The following is a 16,716-nucleotide window of genomic DNA, read 5'->3' as shown; positions in this document are numbered from 1 at the left end:
TGTGTGTGTGTGTGTGTGTGTGTGTGTGTGTGTGTGTGTGTGTGTGTATGTGGTGTCTGTGAAGCATGGGAGCTTTCAGGAATGTCCAACCAATTTAAATTTGCATTCCACATCATTTAAAAAATGTATTTCTTAGCCAAGCATGGTGGCACATGCTTGTAATCCAACTCTTGGGGGCATGAGGCAAATAAATCATGAGCTTAAGTGAGACCTTGTTTCAAAACCAAACCATATTAAAGTACCTTTCTGAATTCTAGGAGGCTCAGGATAGAAAGAGTGTTAATGATGGGACAGGCCTGCTCATTCACAAGTGGAAAAGTCCTGTTCACATGGGAGAAGGAAGAAAGGAAATGAACGGAAAAATGAGACTGGGCATGGTGGTGCAAGCTGGTACTTTCAGCACTCAGAAAGCAGATACGGGAGGATTAGGACTTCACGATCATCTTGGCTATGTAATGAATTTGAGGCTGGACTGGTCTACGTGGGATTCGCCATTAAACCCAAACCAACCAGAACAAAACAAAAAAGAAAACATGAAGGGTATTTTGGAAGATTTCAGATAGACCTCATTCATGAATAAAATATAAGTGACATGTATAAGGATATTAAAACAAAACCTATTACTTTGTCTACCAACTTAAAAAATTAATAAAAACAAAAACAGGAAATGTAAAGAATTTCAGATCTATTCAGTTTATCTAATGGACCAAGAGATTCCTTGAGAGTCGAGATGACTGTTCTTCATGTTTCTGCCACAGGACTGTTAATTAGCCTGTAGACTCCCTTCCTTCCCTTTTCATTTCCTCATGCTGTGGTCACATCAAATATAACACTGCCTGTCACACACACTCTTACTCTCTCCCTGCGAGCTTTAGCCCTTGAGGCCAGATGGAATGGCAGACCGGAGCAGCCACCCCAGGGAGAGGCAAGGGAAAACTTGGGCAGATTCCATTAACAGCCCAGTGCCTGTGACTGTCACATCCCTCATAGGAAGAGCCGGCAGTGCCAACTCCTGAAGTGTGACAAATACACACCTCCTTCCCAATGATGGTGTCACATTCCCCTTCAGTCAGAGCAGCCATCTCCTCTTCTCAGGAAAGTGATGAGTGGTACTCCTGTGCTGACCTGACATGTCCTCAACAGAGGTCACTGCCAATCAGAATCCCCCACACAGCAGACAGGAAGGTAGGACCATTCCACCCTGAAGCCTCCCCAGCTGCCACCATCCACAGGAGAGACATGTGTATGGAGTCAGAACTTGTGAGCTACAAAGCCGAAGGAGACTATCCTTTGGGTTTAATTTATCTGGCTCAGACGTGTGTGCGCATGTGTGTCACCTGAGTACAAGGTGCATTGTTAAAACAATCATTTTCTGTCACGCAGGAAATGCAGACCGTTTCTATCTCCTCTCTGTTTTATGTGTTTCCTCATTGCTGGCTCTGATTTAAAATTGGCCCCAGCTGTTGCTTCACACCCATGGGCCACCCAGTTTATGTATCACCTGTCCAGAGGCTAGAGCTTTGGGGACAGGTCCATCTCGTACTCAGGGAGTCATGAGTTAGTATTGGAATTTTACTCATTAGCCACGTTGCCTCACAAAATCTGTGTGGCAAGGCTGGTGCCTATTCTTCTAAGGACCACACACCTCTGCTAAACTGGACCCACCTTCTCCATCCATCTTCATACTTGTACTTCCAAGCTGGCTGGTACATGGTTCTTGAAGTAGCTTTTCTAAATACTCAGGCAATAAATCAAAACGGAAAAAAAAAAAAAACTGGACTCAATTCCTCCCAGCATTTCTGTGCTCCATGGTGTTTCACAGATCAATTTGGACTGGTAAGTTAAGATGAATGGGATAGTTTTAATGACTAGAGAGAAAGGAACACAAAGAAAGTTCATGCACATGTGGCAACAATAGAATTCTCTCCTTTTCTGCTGCTCTTTTAAGTGGATTCATTTCTTAAATGAATGTATCTTACAGTATGAACACTGTGAGATCAAGGCCAGCTTCTCTCGATGTCTTCAGTTTACATCCTGATGGTGTAAACTGATGGTCTCTCTACCTCAAAGGGCCAGATGCTTCAGGCATTGTAGACCACGTGGTCCCCAGCGCACCTGCTCCATCTGCTGACACAGACAGAATGGATTGAAATGCGGTTGTGTTCCGGTAAAGATTTATTGACAAAGGCAGTGTGGAGGAATGGGTCTGGCACATGGGCTATTGTTCGTGAGCTCCCATGTCAAACGGTGACATGGAAGCCTGGAAACTGTCTCCGTGAAGCCTAGGCTATTGAGAAGAACCACAAAAAACCAAAATAACAACAACAAAAAAACAGCTGCTGGTGTGGTGGCACACACCTTTAATCCCAGCACTCTGGGAGGAAGAGGTAGGTGGATCTCTGTGAGTTCGAGGCCAGCCTGGTCTACAGAGCTAGCCCAGGACAGCCAAGGCTACATAGAACCCCCCAAACCCCCAAACAAAAACCACCACAGCCTACTCAATGACAATTATTTTGGTTCCTTCGTACAAAGTGAGGTGGATTATTGGTTAGTAGTGATGGTAGCAGTTTCTAAGCCTCATCAAAAAGGTGTCCTCTTCTGGGTCCTTCACACTGGATTGAGAAGGCTGAGCATGAACAGCAGGTGACAAGGGCCAGCAGTATTGTACGCCTTTCCCAATCCTGGGTGACTACACATGATGACAAGCTTGGTTTGTCTTCCTCTCTGGCATCACCCATGAAGAGAACATCTGCCTCTCACACATACTAGCTTTTCTTGTTGTGCACACTGAATACTTTTACATTCACACACTCTGTGCTGAGTGTCATCTTCCACAGTGTGATGTCCAGTCTTTGGTTCCTTGCTTGCACGCTGGCCCCCGGGAGATTAGCCTACCTGGTGGCTTGGCTATAGGGGTGTGGTTGCAGCTGTGAGCTCCTCCATGAGGGGCAGTGAATGGCTGGGTTATGGCTGGTTGCTGTGTCTGCTAATGGACCTTCCAATGACGACTTAGCTCTTGGAGCTTTAGGACTTTGCTACTGATCAGATGAAGGTGATGGTGAAACGCACAAAAGTCATCAGGTTTTCTTCTTAGGTCAACTGGGTTTCTCTGACAGGGCATTTGAAAACTGTCTATAAGTGAAAAGTTTAATGTTCGGAGGTGTTTCACAGAGTCTTACAGACAGCTCGGTCCTGCACCATTCACAAATTCAATAATTACTCATTGACTGCATGGTGCAAACTTACACTTCAGTTAATGTCTAAGGCAATCTGAGTCTTAAAAAAAAAGACACTTATTTTTGTGTGTGGGTGTGTGATAATATGTGATGTGTGTGTATGTTTATGTGTGGTGTATGTTTATATATGTGTACGTATGTGAGTATGTTTGTGTATGTGTATGTGTGTGCTATTTGTATGAGTGTGATTATGTTTATGTGTGTGTATGTATGTATGTGTGTGTGAAAGTGTGTATGTTTGTATGAATGTGTATATTTATGTGTGTGTGAATGTGTACCACAAGAGTGCCAGTGCCCAAGATGTCCAGAAGAGGATGTTGCTTGTGATTTGGAATTCTAGGTGGATCTGAGCCAAATGATGTGGGTGCTGGAAACTGAACTCAGATCCTCTGAAGGTGCCCTAATCATTAAGCTGTGTCTCTAGCCCAGCTTCTTATATATATATTAAAAGCTGGTTGGAGAATACATATATGTATATGCACATATATATATACATATTATATATGTATATAAATATATATACATATATACGTACATATATACGTACATATGTATATACATATATACATATATACGTGTATATGTATATATGTAGTGTTGTTTTGTTTCGACTTCAGCAAACAGGCTTATTGTATTTTTGCTCAGATGAAGCTGTACACATCTGCAGTTCCCTTCTGGGGACTATCTGAGCACAGCCCAGCACACGGCTCCCGAACCAGTGCTGTGTGATGAGAAGCAGAGCTCACACGCAATGAATGGCTCCTGACGGCGCTGTTGATTAAGGACTGTGAACTGAGAAAGCAAGTGGAGCCAGAACAGTGGCAGGTGATTCTGAGAGCTGCTGCCAGGATGGGCTGTCCTGACTGGGTGGGCTTTCAAGCCAACCTGCCACGCAGTTTCCATTAAGCAAGGGCAGGGCACTAACCAGGCTTCTCGAGAAACAAGGCGCAGGTGGCAGATTCATGGGTTCAGTCAAAGCAGGGTGGGCAGTGCCTCATAATGTCACCGTGGCACATTCCAAGATACAAGGGACTGTCTTGGCATCCTCTACGAGGGAACTTGATGACTTACAACATGAAGACAGGCAAAGCCAGGATGATTAGAGCAGACAAAGGAAGGGCAGAATTCATGTGAGGCAAGCCTCTTTTCACTATCCTGATTACCTGTCAATGCCCACAATATATCTGCCTGCCCAGCTCCTTTCAAAGGAGCTACAGGGCCTTTGCATTTTGAAAAACTGTTGTTTTAATGATTCAATGGGCACAGATCATCAAATTTTTATGATCACATTTCCTAAAATAGAAAGAAGTGTGCTCACTTAGATTTCAAAGGATTTGCTTTCTGGAATCATGGGGAAAGCAATTTCCCATCATTTTAATCTTTGGATGCCTTTCTATTTCTCTTGTTGATAGTTTTTTTCCCCCTAAACATTGCTATTTAGTTTGGCATATATACTGTGGAGGTTATTATAAAAATCCTGGCATTCTAAGAGGAGTGAAATGAATATAATGAAGACAGATAAAATGAACTGCTCCTATTATCATTCTGTGTGAGATTTGGGTCTTTTGCCAGGGAACAAAAATGTAAAGGGATACACAAGAAACAACTTAAGTGCCAAATTTCAGTTGTATCCAGTTCTGTAATTTAAACAGTCAGAGCTATATGCAAGCTCTGCGGTTGGAGCAGGGAAAGCTCACATCCCATTAAACTCAAAGCCAGATTTGGTGAGTGAGGAAGAAAGGGCACTACATACCCTGCCTGCAAGTGACTATGGGGACAAGAAATGCCCTCCCCCAACCTCCAGAAAGAATTCTGTTTATTTTTATTTTTATTATTTTGATACAAAGTTTCTCTATGTAGCCTTGGTCATCCTGGAGCTTGCTATGTAGACCAGGCTGGCCTCAAACTCACAGAGACCAGCTTAAGGGCATGTGCCAGGAATTTTCAATATATGCCAATGTTTAATTGTCACTCATCCTCTTGGAGACAACGTCACCAGAATGGGCCAAGTCAAAGGAAGGTACCAGCTGAAGACTCTTGTCATGTGTACTAGCAAATTAACTGGCCAGTAAGAAGCACATGCCTCTCTCTCCCCTTCACATTCCGTGTGTGTGTGTGTGTGTGTGTGTGTGTTATGTAAGCATTCTACCACTGGGATACATGCCTAGTGCCCTTCCCTGCCACCCTGGGGGATATTAATTTACATTTGATAAGAGTCTAGGGACTTGGTTTTAAGCCCTTGTTCACAGAATATCACTACTGTGTGAACTTGGTCAGAAGCGTGGTCTATACGAGCCTTGGTTTTATCTGTAAAATGAAGGGTATCAGACACAGTCGCAAGCATTAGTTTAAGAATGCTATCATCCTATGAGATACTGGAAAAGCCACTATCCACAACCTCACAGAGGCAAAGTTTCCAGAATGAGCTGATCTGGGCGGGGCTTTGTGGCACACCTCAGTATCTACTAAGCCACAGATGCCTTGGAGGGAAACTCTGCTCAACATAAAAACAAAAGGTAACTGCCAATTTTCTCCTAACAGACAGATAGGTCAGAAAACATGGAAACTCTGGATTGTGGAGGTGCTTTTCTTCACCATGGATTTTGTCTAAGCTCCGTTAGCTCACTTTCCTCACATACAAAGCAAGAGTTCTGGCGTCAGCCTTCTTGCTGAGGAGCAGGAGTAGAGGAGGCACTGGTTGGAATGTATCGTACCAACAGCAAAAGCTTTTCAAACCACACATCTCCAGGACCCAGAGCCCCGTGAGTTGTCCCTGCACGTGGTCAGGGTGACCCCACTTTTATTTAGCCAAGCAGCTGATGGGTCAGAGCTTTCCTTTCTATATGCCAGAGTGAAGAATAGATAAGAAAGATCACTGAGGATAGCTCAACAATGTTTAGGAGAAAACTGACTGGAGAACTAACCAGGGCCTGTACTGGGCTAGCCTTGGAAGATTCCTGTTAACTCAACTCCAGAAAAGCCCTTTAAAAAGTGACTAGAAAAGCAGCTCAGAGGAGTCTATGAATCCATTTACTCTGCAGTCAAATGTCCTTGTGTCCCCCTCAACCTGTGCACCTCCAGTTTGAAATAGGCTAGAATAGTTAGAGAATAGTTACTAGGGAAGTAGGAACTTTAATGACTGGTTAGTAATTAAGAAAAAGTCATGAAATTGAAAAACAGAAGACCCACACTCTTCAGGGACAGCCCCTTTCTTCTGAAAAAAAAAAAAAAAACCCACCCTTGTAATCTTAAAACACAGCTCAATCTGTTCTCACTGGCCCGAGACAGCTCTTGTGAACCTCCCCCCCCCCCCCCATACTTACTACATCACTGAAAAATGCACAGCTTCTGGGGCAGCTGCAGGGCACAGATGCAGGGCCCAAGTGCTCGACAGAAATATGGCTTTGTTCCCCACCATCCTGGGGGTGGCTTGCAGATCGACTCCCCTCCTCCTGAGACACAGACACTCATACAAGCATCCGTGTGCAGATGCACTTACACGCACAGGCAGTTAAGACTCCATCGTACTGATAGCCACCAGCTCAGTCTTTACCCTGTGCTTCTCAGCAAGAAGCTGTGGTGAGAAGGGAAAAGATTGCAAACATCCCTCCATGGCTTTGAGGTGTTCAGCCACCATGGGTCCTGGAATAGGAGTCAGTCAGCTCTCCACGACAGAACCTCTGTGGGCTGGTTGGTTTTTGTCAACTTGATACAAACCAGAGTTACTAGGGAAGTAGGAACTGTGATTAAGAAATTGCCTTCGTTAGATTGGACCCTGGGCATGTCTGTGGAGGGCATTTTCTTAATAAATGATTAAGGTGGGAAGAACCAGTCTGCTGTGGGTGGTGGCACTCCTGGGTAGGTGTCCTGGGTTCTAGAAGAAAGCAGGCTGGGCAAGCCATGAGGAGCACGCCAATAAGCAGCATTCCATCACGGTCTCTGCTTCAGTTCCTGCCTCTATGTCCCTGCCTCGAGTTCTTACCCTGGCTTCCATAGACAGTGCATTGTTATACCTGGTGGTGTAAGATGAAATAAACTCTTTCCAAGTGACTTTGGATCAGTGCTTTATCACAACAATGGAAAGAAAACTAAAATAATACTCAAATGAATGCCTATCCCCCCTGCCCTCTCCCATAGCACCTTGCTCACACCTTCATTTAGGGCTGTTTTTTTTTTCCCCTTTTCATTAAACAACAATAATAAGAAACCAGCGGGCACATGGCTGTAGCCCAGAGAGATGTGAGCATCCTTCAGGGGATGTCAGCTTTCTGGAGGAGTCTCTACTTTGTGCCGTGAGTTCATGAAAGATGTGGATGATCTGAAACAGTCCCCCCTCCTCAAAGGATCACTGTGTATAGTTTTAAAGGATTTCTTTGCTTTTATTTCAGGCGTTTGAGTGTTTTGCCTGAATGACTGTATATAGCCTGGCACGCAGTGCCCACAGAGGCCAGAAGAGGGACTGGGGTCGTGGATGGTTGTGAATTGTCATGTGGGTGCTGGGAACTGAATCCTGGTCCTCTGTAAGAGTAGCTCATGCTCTTCACCACCAAGCCATATCTCCAGGCTTACAGCCCTCTGTTTTTAATGCAAATTTGCCACAGCCAAACACTGCACTCACCGAAGGTTCATCCCGGCATGCTCCCCTCCCAAAAGTCAGCTTAGTGACTGGCCTGTCCTTTCTCTTTCATAAGGGGTCTCTGAACTCATGGACAATGTCTACCCAGTGAAAGCCAGTCCCACTCAGGCTGTGTGAGTCTAATGACAGGCATACCACTGCTCCCTTCCCATTCCTCTCTTGTTCCTCAAAGCATGTCCTTTTCCCCACCACCTCCGTGGCCAAAATAACCATGACAACAACGTGATGATAATGACAATGGTGAAGAGGGTGCAAAAATGCAGGATCCAGGTCTATAAGGAATTAAGAGTCTATTGCTCTTCCTTCTTCCTCCCAAGCGGGATCCATAGTGATGATGTACCCAGAAACACCAAGCAAGTTCAGGCTGAACAGAATTCATACAACCTGATTGGTATCCCTATTTTTAGAAAGCGTTTCTGCAGCAGAAGAAATTATGTGGCCTGGGGTGATGCCAACTCACACCCAGCCTTCATCCTTCGGCCCCAGGGGACACGTTGTTTGCCACTCTGCGGGTAGGTGCTGGAGTGTCAGACTCCAAGCATCAATCTTACCAAACAATAAACACTATGAATGTTGCATTAGAAGTTGGGATTGCTGTATTTTATTGCCTGGGCTACGAGCATAAAAAATGAGTTTCAATTTTTTTTTTTCTCTGTTGAATACTGCCTTATGAGTTAAAGGCACACAACCCTCAGTACATATTATTTTATATGTTGTTTATTGTGATTATTGTGATGCTATGGCAGACTGTTTAGAGAACAAGGATGCCTTTCAGTGGGATATTATTCAATCTTAAGTAGGAGAGAGAGATATGGTGAGGTTTCATGGGGAGCTCAAACAACTGTTTTCCCTGGTTTGCCAGGCCCTTTGCAAACACAAAGATGGGTCACTCCTCAGGTCCTGAATTTGAGCCTAATGATGCGGAGAACAGAGAGAAATGGACATTTTAAAGCAGGAGCTGCCAGGCACAGTGTCCGTACGCCTGTAATCCCAGCACTCAGGGAAACCGACGCAGGTGGATTATCTGTGAGTAGGAAGCCAGCGGGTCTACAAAGTGAGCCCAGGATAGACAAGACTACACAGAGAAACCCTGTATAAAAATAACAATAACAACAAAAGAGCAGGGAGCTACATCTGGCCCAGCCCTTGGTGCTGGATGCTGGTTTCCATGGCTTCGGCAGAGCTTTAAGCAGCTTTACCGCAAGCTCCTAATTCCTAGGCTGGTGAGTGGTAAGGATCAGAGAGCCGTGTGGTTCTGTCAAGCAACATCTTTATCTAACCCACACTCCTCTAGCTGACACCTGTCACTGTTCCGAGAACTGCCTGGCTAATTCCCCGAAGCACAGCAAGTGAGAAACAATCTTGTTTTAGGGAATGCGGAGTGACATTCTCGGGACCCTTTTTAACAAGAACATACATTCGGGCCAGTCTCTGTCAACTCTGAGTTGCTACAGATGCACACATGAACAAGCTTGAGCTTGTATTCCCGGCACACCGGCTGGTCCTGTGTAGCTACCTCATCCACAAGGTAGTGCATTCAGAAGCCTCATGGATGCTCTGCAAATAGGATAGATTATGGCTGTCACATCCAAGATTGAAACTATGTGGTCCAGGGCTGAGATGGGGGCCTTGGGCTAAGTTCAGCCTACAAATGTAGCATTTGGTATGTAGATCGTCCTGGTTTGGATAAATGTCTCTCACTGCCCATGTGCTGAAGACTTCCCACCCAGTGCTATTACTAAAACTACCAAGATGTAGTGGTTCTTCTGAGAGGTACGTCACAGTGGGAGGTCCTCAGGTAATTGAGGGAACTGTGGGATGATTCGTTCATCTGCTTCATGGCTTCCATGAGGAGAGATGCTTTGCTTTTTCATGTGTGCTACCATGATGTGCTGCCTGCCTCAGAACCAAAAGCTCCAGGGCCAATTGATCACAGTTTGAAAACTCTAAACCTGTGAGTTAAATCTTCTTTTTTTTTTTTTTTTTCAATTGATTGTCTCAGGTATTTTTTAAAACAGAAATGGAAAACTGACTAAAACCTGGAATTTTTATTTTAGTAGTTCTTTTTTTTTTTTCAGAAGAGACAACAGAAATGGTCTTTCATTTCTCCAAAACAACAGGAGGCTTCATTTCAACAGTGACGGCTCCTTAATGTAAAGGGTTTTTCATCTCACCCTAGCCCCCAAGTCTCCCCGTTAACAAGCCTGTAACTTCCCGGTTCACGTCTATACAATACCTCTCTGTCCTCACATGCACTTGAGGTCACGGTCCCTCTTCAAGAGTCATGTTCTGCTTCCCTAAGTATCCCTGAAATGAATTCTATATTCTTCCAACTTATATGTTAAAGCCTTAACCCTCAGAACCTTTGAGAATAGAGCTAGGGTCTTTATAGAGGAAACCAGTTCCAAATGAGGCTATTCACTGGGTTCTAGTCTAATACCACTGCTGTCCTTTGACAGATGAGAATTCACTTAGGGAGAAGGCCATGTTAAACTGAAGGCAGAGCTGGATGTGAAAACAAAGTCAAGGCACTGCTTAATATTTCCAGCAAGCCGGTGGATGTGGGGCTGGGGCTGGGGAGGGATGAGTACCTTAGCCTACACAGCCACAGTCCTGCCTCTCCCTGCGGTCAGCATGAGGAAGGAGTCAGTCTGACAATATCTTGCTTTCAGACTGCCAGTCTCCAGAGCTGTGGGACAAGGTGCTTCTACTGTGTAAACTAACCAACCAGCCGATACTTTGTCACAGCATCTCCAGCAACCAAATGCTCCAGAGGGCTTAAATTGAGTCAGCATCTTCCTTTGAGCCCGGGGAGGAAAAAATAGGTGAAAGTCTCAAATAACATGAGCCATGTTCAGCGCAGAAAAAGGATCTCACAAGGAGAAAGTCTTTTTCCAATCTCAACCCCTATCCTCTTCTTAGAGCTTCTAACGGAGCTATGGCCAGCTGCCAGTGCAGCCTCCGTCTGCCGTGGCTCTGGTGGGTGCTGAAAAATAACTTCTGGTCAACCATAATGGCAAAGAGCCTGACAGTTGGATCTCTGAATGGGAGGTGGCATTTTAGTTGCTAAAATTACCTGTGTGTGTGTGTGTGTGTGTGTGTGTGTGTGTGTGTGTGTGTTGGGAGCAGGCCATGGTGTGCACGAGGAGACCAGAAGGCTCTTTGTGGGAGACAGCTAGACAGCTCTCTCTTTCCACAGTGTGGGTCCTCAGGATTGAACTCAGGCTGTTCAAATATGGTGACAATTGCCTTCAGGTGCAGAGCCATCTCCCTGGCCTGGAGGTGGTATTTTAACAGATAAAAGAGAGGCACCTGCTTTAGCCCTCATCTACTGCCATGCTGGATGTGGAGTGGAGGGTCCCATGGCTACTGTGAGGCACCCTTGGCTGTTTGTTTCTTCATGGGCCTTTCTCCCTATCTGATCCAAACGGCCCAGAGGCCCATGGCAGAGGCCAAGCCTGTGGATCCTTGTTGCAAAAGGTGGAATTCTGGCAGTCCTCCAGGGGCCTGAGGGCACTGGGTTTTTGTGACCACTGTCAGGTCATGCTTTAGTGTTTTAGTTCCTTTGTCCCTGACAACCCCCCTTGTAGCAGTCCTGAACACAGTCACTTCACCAATAAATCAGCACACCAAAGTAGAAACAGAAGGGAAGAAACATGCTGTCCAATTCTCAGGAGGCCACTCTGACAGGACACCCTACTGATGAACTTTGAAAAGCAGGGCTCCACATCTCATTGTTTTTGATGTGTTAAATTAGATTGGAAATTAAAAAAATTGAATCATGTGGATGAAATATCATGTAGGGGAGAGGATGAAGGAAAAGCTTCGTTCCTGAAGAAAACTAGACCTCTAACATTCTGGAGTCAAGGTGATCGCTTCTTAGGGATCATTCTAAGCTCCCTAGAAGATACTCAGAGAGATTGCACCATGGTCTCCATATTTTTCTTGACTAGGGGCAACTGGAGAGAATGGCTTTGTTCACATGGCTTGGATAAGTGACCCTTAGTCCATTAGTAAGAATCTCAGCATGTTCCCAACATATACTGTTATCTGTCTAACTATTATCACCTTTCTAGACACGGTCCAGTGTAGTGTGGGTTGGCTTTGAACTTCCTCTGTAGTCAAGGATGACTTTGAACTTCTGTTCCTCCTATCTCCCTGCCTCCATCTCCTAAGAGCTGGGATTCCGAGTGTGTGCCACCATGCACGGCTGCATGCCACTCATTTATGGCTAATATATAATAGGGCCTACTGCATGGATGTGCTGAGAACATTATAATGAAGTCTAAATAGGGAAATTAAAAAGAAGGAAATAACAGAAAGAGAAGTTCTCCTCCTGTCCCATGCGTCAGGGGGCAGAGTTGCTTACTCCTATGCTTGTTGCACTCTTCTGGAATCCCGAGCGCCAATGCGTAACCTCTTGTTCCTATTCCCATCTCTAACCAGAGAATTCCATGTTTCTCCTCCCCTGGCTGACTGAACAAGAGTCAGGAATCCCTGCTCCAAAGCATCCGCAAGGCAAGGCTAACAGAAATTGCACGGAGACAAGACACCTTATAGAAGCAACCAAGAGGAGGAAGGGTTTCGTTGGGTCCCACTTACAGGCAGAGGAGTATCGCTGAGGTTATGGCCCAGTGGCCACATCCGTGGCCCTCGCCCTCTCTCAGTGGAGCGGGACGCAAACAGCTCTAGCTGGAAGAAGCTGTGACCCTCAACACCCCATTCCCCTCCTCCAGGCCCGGCCTACTTTAAGGCTTCTGCAACCTCCACCCCTACAAATGGCACCACCACCCGGAAACCAAGCGTTCAAGCACTTAAACCTGTAGGAGATACTTCACATTCACCCCCTAACTGAAGAACAATAATTATTTAGGTAGAGATCCTACTTTCATGCTGGAAGGGTCTGGAGAAATTGACTCACTATGCCTCACTCCCTCTCTCGGATTATTCTTGGATTGCTGCACCTTTCCCCGCCTTAAGCTATTAAAGCCATCAGGCTAAGTAAAGCTGTCTTTCTTGCTCACTCCATGAGGACCGCAGACTCAGCTGGAGGGTTTCAAAGTGCTTATGGTTTCCAGTATACTTCTGCTGTCTGTCACACAGAATGCCACAGGCCACCAAGCTGCCAAACAGACCTCCACATTCTTACTTCACCTTTTGTAATAACCAAACTTGCAGAGTGTATGTACGCAGGGATCAGAATTTTACCCTGGGAGGTTTGCGGGGGATGAGGGAGCACCAATGAAGGCTGAGAACCAGCGCCTGAAGCTAGGCTTCTTGTCCTGGAACAGCTTGGCAAATCTCCAGCCCAGACTTTCTGCCTTAGTTTCAGGATCAGTGACTGGCTCTGCAAGTAGAGCTGGGCTCTCATTCTTAAGAGGACAGTCTCTAAAACTCTGTGTGTGTGAATCTGTGTCTACAAGGATAACTATGCAATGTGGACGTGGCCTCTCCATCTGAGTTATGAAACACTGGACAACCCTGATGTTCCTCCTTTGGGTTCAGGCTGTGTAACCTGACTACAGCTGCCCAAGGTCTTGTCACAGAATGAAGTGCCTTGGACATCACCAGCACCAGTGTCCCCACTCCTATCTCCCTCCTTGGTTGGTCTGTCCCTCTAGCCAGCATAAAAGATGGCTGAGGAGAGACAATCACCATGGCGGGTCTTCAGTGGCTCTTATGGCTTCCCAGCAGAATTTATGTATTGGTAAAGAAGAAGGGTTGTTAGAGGAAGAATTTCTTGGACAAAGGTTTGAACACAGAACTTTTCCAAACGTGGACAGCCGTGTTTCTTCCTCTTCTGAGTTTAGCCATGGCTGCTACAGCATTATGGTGGGGATAGAGTTGTGTGTTCAGCATGAGAGGCTGGGAGAATTCTCTCTTTGGGAAGAATGCTAAAGAAAAAAAAAATGTTCTTTCCCACTTATCAGTCTACACCAGGGGAACAGTACTTCTTTCTGCACTTCTCATTTCTTCCTGTCCTTATTTTTCACTTTCATTCTTTCTGATTCTTTCACCACCATGTTACATTAGGCAATCAGGTATGAGAAGTCTTTCACTGAGCCTCCACATACTGCATGCTCTATCTGTCCTATAGCAAATTCTGGGAAATGAGAGTAAAAGAAAAAACATTTATAACAAAAGGCATCCACATGCACGGGTGGATTTGAACTCTGGGAAGGACCAGGGCCAAGCATCTGCTCCTTTCCTTTCCCCAGGCCTGCCGCCACCTAAGGTAGCCTCATTTGAACTATGTTTCTACTGGAACACACTTGGAGTCAGTTTAGAGCCATGCACTCCCACTCCCTTCCCCCAGATCTGGTTCTATGTTGCCTGAGCGAGTAGGTCTGGGGAGGCCCAGGTCATTGTCACTGTCCAACAAGACAGTAAGTGGGCATTGCTGCCACTCTAAGCATGAGCAATTGTGTGTGTGTGTGTGTGTGTGTGTGTGTGTGTGCGCACGTGTGTGCTTTGAGCAGCTGTTGAAGAAAGAAGACATGGGTTGTGCTTTCTGGAAAGCTGAAACTATCACTGGCTGAACTAGATAGCCATTCTGTGGCCACGCCACTGCAATTCAATGAGGTAGATAGAGATGATGACACACACACACACACATACAAACACAGAGTAAGAGCAAATGCATGGGAAAATGTACATATGTGTGCGCTGATATTTTTGTTCACATTTGAAGACTATGTTACACAATGCTAAATCATATCAGTGTTGACTACCTCACATAGCCCATGTCATTACCACAACACCCTCCAGGAAGAAACCAAGGTAATTGTGAGAAAGAAGCTATTTATAGTAATGTGCAATGATAGAAAAGCAACTAAGACAGTAACTGAAGTTCTGACAGAAGCCTGATGTCCTCAAGTGTAAATCAAGCATTAGCACACCTATCTTAAAGGAAATTCAACAAAGGAATGGTTTACTACATACGATGCAGAAATGCTCAGAAGCATGCCCAAAGAGCAAGCGTTCAATACATGTTACTTCATGCTATATAAACTTCGACTTAGATGACAAACATACACAGGGGTTTAAGATATTACTGCCACACAAATCTATGCCCACGTCTTTAATAACCATACATACACCCTTCAAGAAGCATCCCAGAGCAGCAACAGACACCACTGCCAAACTCTTGACTATATCACAGAGTGGGCTTGGTTGTCACCATAGTTAACTAATTATAACTCCTTCACACCCAGCTCTTCAGTCCTAACCCTCGAATCAAGCGAAATCTCTAAGGTTTGCCTTAGTGAAGGGGAGGGACTGTACAAACAATCTTAGGGACCGAACAAGTTGCTACCCACTGGCTTTGCATGCGGTGAGTTGCTAAGAGACGTGGAGAAGTAGGTTGGAGACGGAGGCTGCACGCTTCTATTGAGCCACAGAGCCTGTCCTGGCATCAGAGGGGCGGTGATGCTGCTTTCCTACCTGGTGAGCTTGGTGCCGATCTGCTGTCTGAGCTCCAGCCGTTCCTCATCGGTCTGCCTGGGGAGGATGTTCTTCTCTTCTAGCTCTCGCTTAGAGGGCCGGTTGCTGAGTTTGATGGCTAAGGAGTCCTTCCTGCAGACCTTCATGGCCAGAGAGCCTGCAGGGGGGGGGTATGGGGGGAGAAGTTAGTCAGTTACCAGAGACACCCATCGGTTTGGAAGCCCATGAGGCCAGCCATGGATGGGTCATAAAGCAAAACGCAGGAAGATAGGCACAAAGGGCTGAATATCCAAGAATGCCAAAGTCTGAGCTCTTACTGTTGCCGCCATTGCCAGGCTTTCGACACCTCATATGGTGTCGGACATATTGGGAGCGGAGGGTGGGGGGAGCCTGTGACTGAATCTCTCCCTTCAGAAACCCCCATCATGCAGCAACATCACAAAGGAGGACAGGACCTGCTGTGTAGTGCCATAGAGGGGAGAGGAACAGACAGGAGAGTGGTCTTAGCAGCTAGGGACGGCTCCACAGAGTGGAGTTGCTGCCAGGACAGGGGCTATCGGGCAGCAGGCTTGTGGGCATATATATCTGCATATGTTCAGTGGATGCTGGGTACCCTCAGGAGACAGACGAGAGCAGCTGCTTGGAGCTCAGGGCATACAGAGGGAGATAATATAATGATGCTCTGTGGTCAAGGTGGGACCATATGGGGTTAGAGCGGAGTTGAGGACCGTGGAGTGAGCAATAGTTTGGGATTGCTCTTCCTTCGGAACATACAGGTTTCTGAGCATCCAGGGCTGCTATAAATCTGTGGCTTCCATCGGAGTTGATTTAGCTCTTTAGTGAGCAGCTGGAGAGGTCTGGAGGCATTTTTGGTGGTTGAAGGTTAGGTGGGGGTTGGGAGGTTGGTTTTGCCATCTAGCTGGTGCAGACCCTGGTGCCTGTCAATCCCACCGTGATGCTCAGCTTCACCTCCACAAGAAAGAATGATCTGGCCCCAAGGGTCAAGAGTGCTAAGGTGAGAAACCCTGGCACAGAGGCTTCAACTCTCAAGCACCACAAGACAAGTGGGCTCAGCAGCTTCCCTGTTCCACTCATGGGTCATTTCAGCCTCCGACTGCAGCTCTGTGGTTCTCTCTCTCACATGACTTTCACCCTTCCTTCTCCATCTGCCAGTAAAATGGGACATGTTGATGCCCTACCACTGTTTTAAGATAGAGATGTGAGAACACAATCTTAGCTCATTGCTGGGAACCCACTATCTATCCAACAAATGGCTGCTGTTATGATTAATTCACCTACTAAACAATTGGCCCCCAGGCAAGCTATAGCTCTCCTCACACCATTAAACCCTAGTTATTCATGTCCAGGGTAATAGATTATCAACTAGCTTTCTCTGATTTT

General features: G+C 45.9%; 1 protein-coding gene across 1 annotated transcript in view; it reads right to left on the bottom strand.

The window, feature by feature from the left end:
• The window catches only part of Phactr1 (phosphatase and actin regulator 1), a 442,461-nt gene that overhangs the window by 28,831 nt on the left and 396,914 nt on the right, over window positions 1-16,716 (bottom strand). Inside the window, exon 11 of the mRNA XM_055595105.1 lies at window positions 15,316-15,472. Coding sequence (XP_055451080.1) covers window positions 15,316-15,472 — 157 coding nt within the window. The remainder of the gene's footprint in view (window positions 1-15,315; window positions 15,473-16,716) is intronic.

This window comes from Psammomys obesus, unplaced genomic scaffold (genome assembly GCF_907164565.1).
Source record: "Psammomys obesus unplaced genomic scaffold, mPsaObe1.curated_primary_1811, whole genome shotgun sequence".
NCBI classification, from domain to species: domain Eukaryota; kingdom Metazoa; phylum Chordata; class Mammalia; order Rodentia; family Muridae; genus Psammomys; species Psammomys obesus.
The sequence above is the reverse complement of the archived record's forward strand: the minus strand, read 5'-3'. Positions and strand labels throughout refer to the sequence as shown.